The sequence below is a fragment of the Chrysochloris asiatica genome, unplaced genomic scaffold (genome assembly GCF_000296735.1).
Source record: "Chrysochloris asiatica unplaced genomic scaffold, ChrAsi1.0 scaffold00037, whole genome shotgun sequence".
In the NCBI taxonomy this organism is placed as follows: domain Eukaryota; kingdom Metazoa; phylum Chordata; class Mammalia; order Afrosoricida; family Chrysochloridae; genus Chrysochloris; species Chrysochloris asiatica.
This window is the reverse complement of record NW_006408555.1, coordinates 17,935,061-17,937,420: the sequence shown is the minus strand read 5'-3', so window position 1 is coordinate 17,937,420 and position 2,360 is coordinate 17,935,061. Positions and strand designations below refer to the sequence as shown.

General features: G+C 47.4%; 1 protein-coding gene across 1 annotated transcript in view; it reads right to left on the bottom strand.

Annotated features, from left to right (window-relative positions):
• The window catches only part of HP (haptoglobin), a 37,498-nt gene that overhangs the window by 34,082 nt on the left and 1,056 nt on the right, over window positions 1-2,360 (bottom strand). Inside the window, exons 2-4 of the mRNA XM_006860321.1 lie at window positions 2,045-2,127; window positions 1,649-1,750; window positions 604-678 (exon numbers count right to left, since the gene is read on the bottom strand). Coding sequence (XP_006860383.1) covers window positions 604-678; window positions 1,649-1,750; window positions 2,045-2,127 — 260 coding nt within the window. The remainder of the gene's footprint in view (window positions 1-603; window positions 679-1,648; window positions 1,751-2,044; window positions 2,128-2,360) is intronic.

Genomic DNA, 2,360 nt, shown 5'->3' with positions numbered 1-2,360 from the left:
GATGAACTGTATGTGTAACCAGAATTTCTCACACAAAGGAATTCTCTCAATTCCTTGAAGATTGTTTTAAGGACTTGGAACTGCAAAATGTTTTGAATACAGAGGGATGTATTTAAAACTCAGATTTATAGATATTATAATTAATGTAGAGCAGGTTGACAGAGCCACACACTAGGTGTTCCAAGAGGGGAAAGAAAGTGCACCAACAGTTCCTCTTCATAATAGGAAACAGAAGTCCCATCTCCGACCTCCTGTCTTAGTTTCCAGGTAACAGTGTTTTGTTATGTCCTCCCTTGATTTTTCTTCAGGATTTGTATGACCTTTGACTCCTTTTCCCTGGTCCTTGGAGGAGGAGTGTGCACAGTGTCCCCCAGTGTGCCCTTTAGACTAAATCCTTTGTGAATTCTCTCAGGGACTCATATGCAACTGCTTGACTCTCTGGGACCACTGTAGTTTTCCTGATGCCCCATCTTGGCTCTTACATGCTTTGGGGAAGTCAGTCAGGAGGGTGTTGCCTCTGCGATATTGGTACTTAGGTGTCTGTGCAGAGCTGAACCCGCCACGCCTACTCTTGGTGTGTTTCCCAGGCCCCTGCATTCCTACCTGCTTCACATTCAGGAAGGGTCTCCCCAATGGCCTTGTTTACCCACTGCTTCTCACTGTTGAGAGTGTACAGTCCTGAAAGAAAAGGGAAAACATGAGCCAAAAGAGATATTAGATCTGGACCTAGCATGGGAAACAGGTATTTGTAAAAGGGCAATAAAAAAAGACGGAATAGACGATAAGGGCCAAGTAGAAGGTGAAAAGGGAGGCCCCCACACTAGACGCCACGCTCTTGGACACCTGGTAGCCTTGCAGGATAGAACAGTGGTCAATGTGATTCAGGACAGGCTAGGATGGGATCAAGTCTCTGTCTACTGCATACTAGTTACCTGAGCTTGGGCATTTAGTCATAGGGATGCTGTTAAGTGAGCAAATAAATGTAAAACACCTAGTCCCAGCAACATAGGACTCACTAAGTAAGGGTTACCTACCCCCATGCGCACCATCATTTATCCTTTGATCATATCTCCTTTAGTAGGACTCTAAGACAACGTGCTGGTGTGGTGCCGTAACAGAAGCACTCAAAGGTGACGGTTCAAACCCACCATCCACTGTTCAGAAATCCTCTACAGGGTCGCTATGAGTCATAACCAACTCCACACATTGAACAACAAACAGCAAGATAGACAATGCAGTGGGTTTGTAGGATAAGCACTGGACTGCAAACCACAAGAACCACAATTTGAGCCTACAAGTTGCTCTGTTGGAGAAAGATGAAGCTTTCTGCTTCCTCAAAGATTTACTGCTTCAGAAACCTGATACATGGTTTGAATCAACTCAGTGGCACTTAACAACAATAAGATAGATAAGCTATGTGGCATCACCTCCTCTTAGCAATGCAGAGACTTGAGGCACGAGAAGATGAACTTGTTCAGTGGGCCATAGCTACGTGGGACAAGACCCTCATTAAGACATTTAATCTCCTGACTCCAAACACAGCATGTAAACTTTTTGGCTAGTCACTCATGGTCCCATTCATCATGAGAATGCTGGGAGGCTGGTGGGGCAGATGAGAGGAGGATGGAGACCCTCATCCAGGTCTTACCGTCTCCCTCAGAGCGCAGTCTGTAGAATGTCTTACACTGATAGCGAACCAAGTGTTCCACGTAGCCATTTGCAATCTCAGGGGGCTTTGGGCAGCCGTCATCTGCAAAGAAAAAGAGCAGGAAGAAGAGGTCACTATTCAGACATTGCTCAGAGACCACTAAAGGCTGCAGACGGGAAGCTGTGTGCACATCAGCCTTCCTCCAGCCCAACTGCAAGCTAAGGACAGGGCATTCTCCCCTCATTTCTGGTGGTATCCCCATGTTCTTCATGGTACTGAAATCAACAGCAATCAGGAGGAGAAGTGAGGAGTGAAACTTCCCAAAAAGGACACAGATCTGATAGGACTGAAGGGGAATGCAGCAGGGCGGGGGGACTTGGTTCCCCAAACACCTACCTGCAATATCTGTGGCCTCATTGCCAATTTCCACTGCAAACAGCTGCCCCCAGAGCAGGAGGGTGACGACAGTTCTCAGGGCACTGCAGAGAGAAGGCAGGAAGCAATGCAAAGTTGGGCTCCCCACCGGAAAACACACCCCTCCCATAAAGGAGCCAGGAGAGAAAAATGAGTATATACAAGTGCACGGACCAAGAAGTAGCCCTGCTCACCCACACCCCCAAGTTCCAGCAAGCTCTATACTCCTCGGAATTCTATACAAGCTTCAGGGAGGGACCACCAAGAGAAGAAGGCGCATGGGTGTGTGGGATCCGCT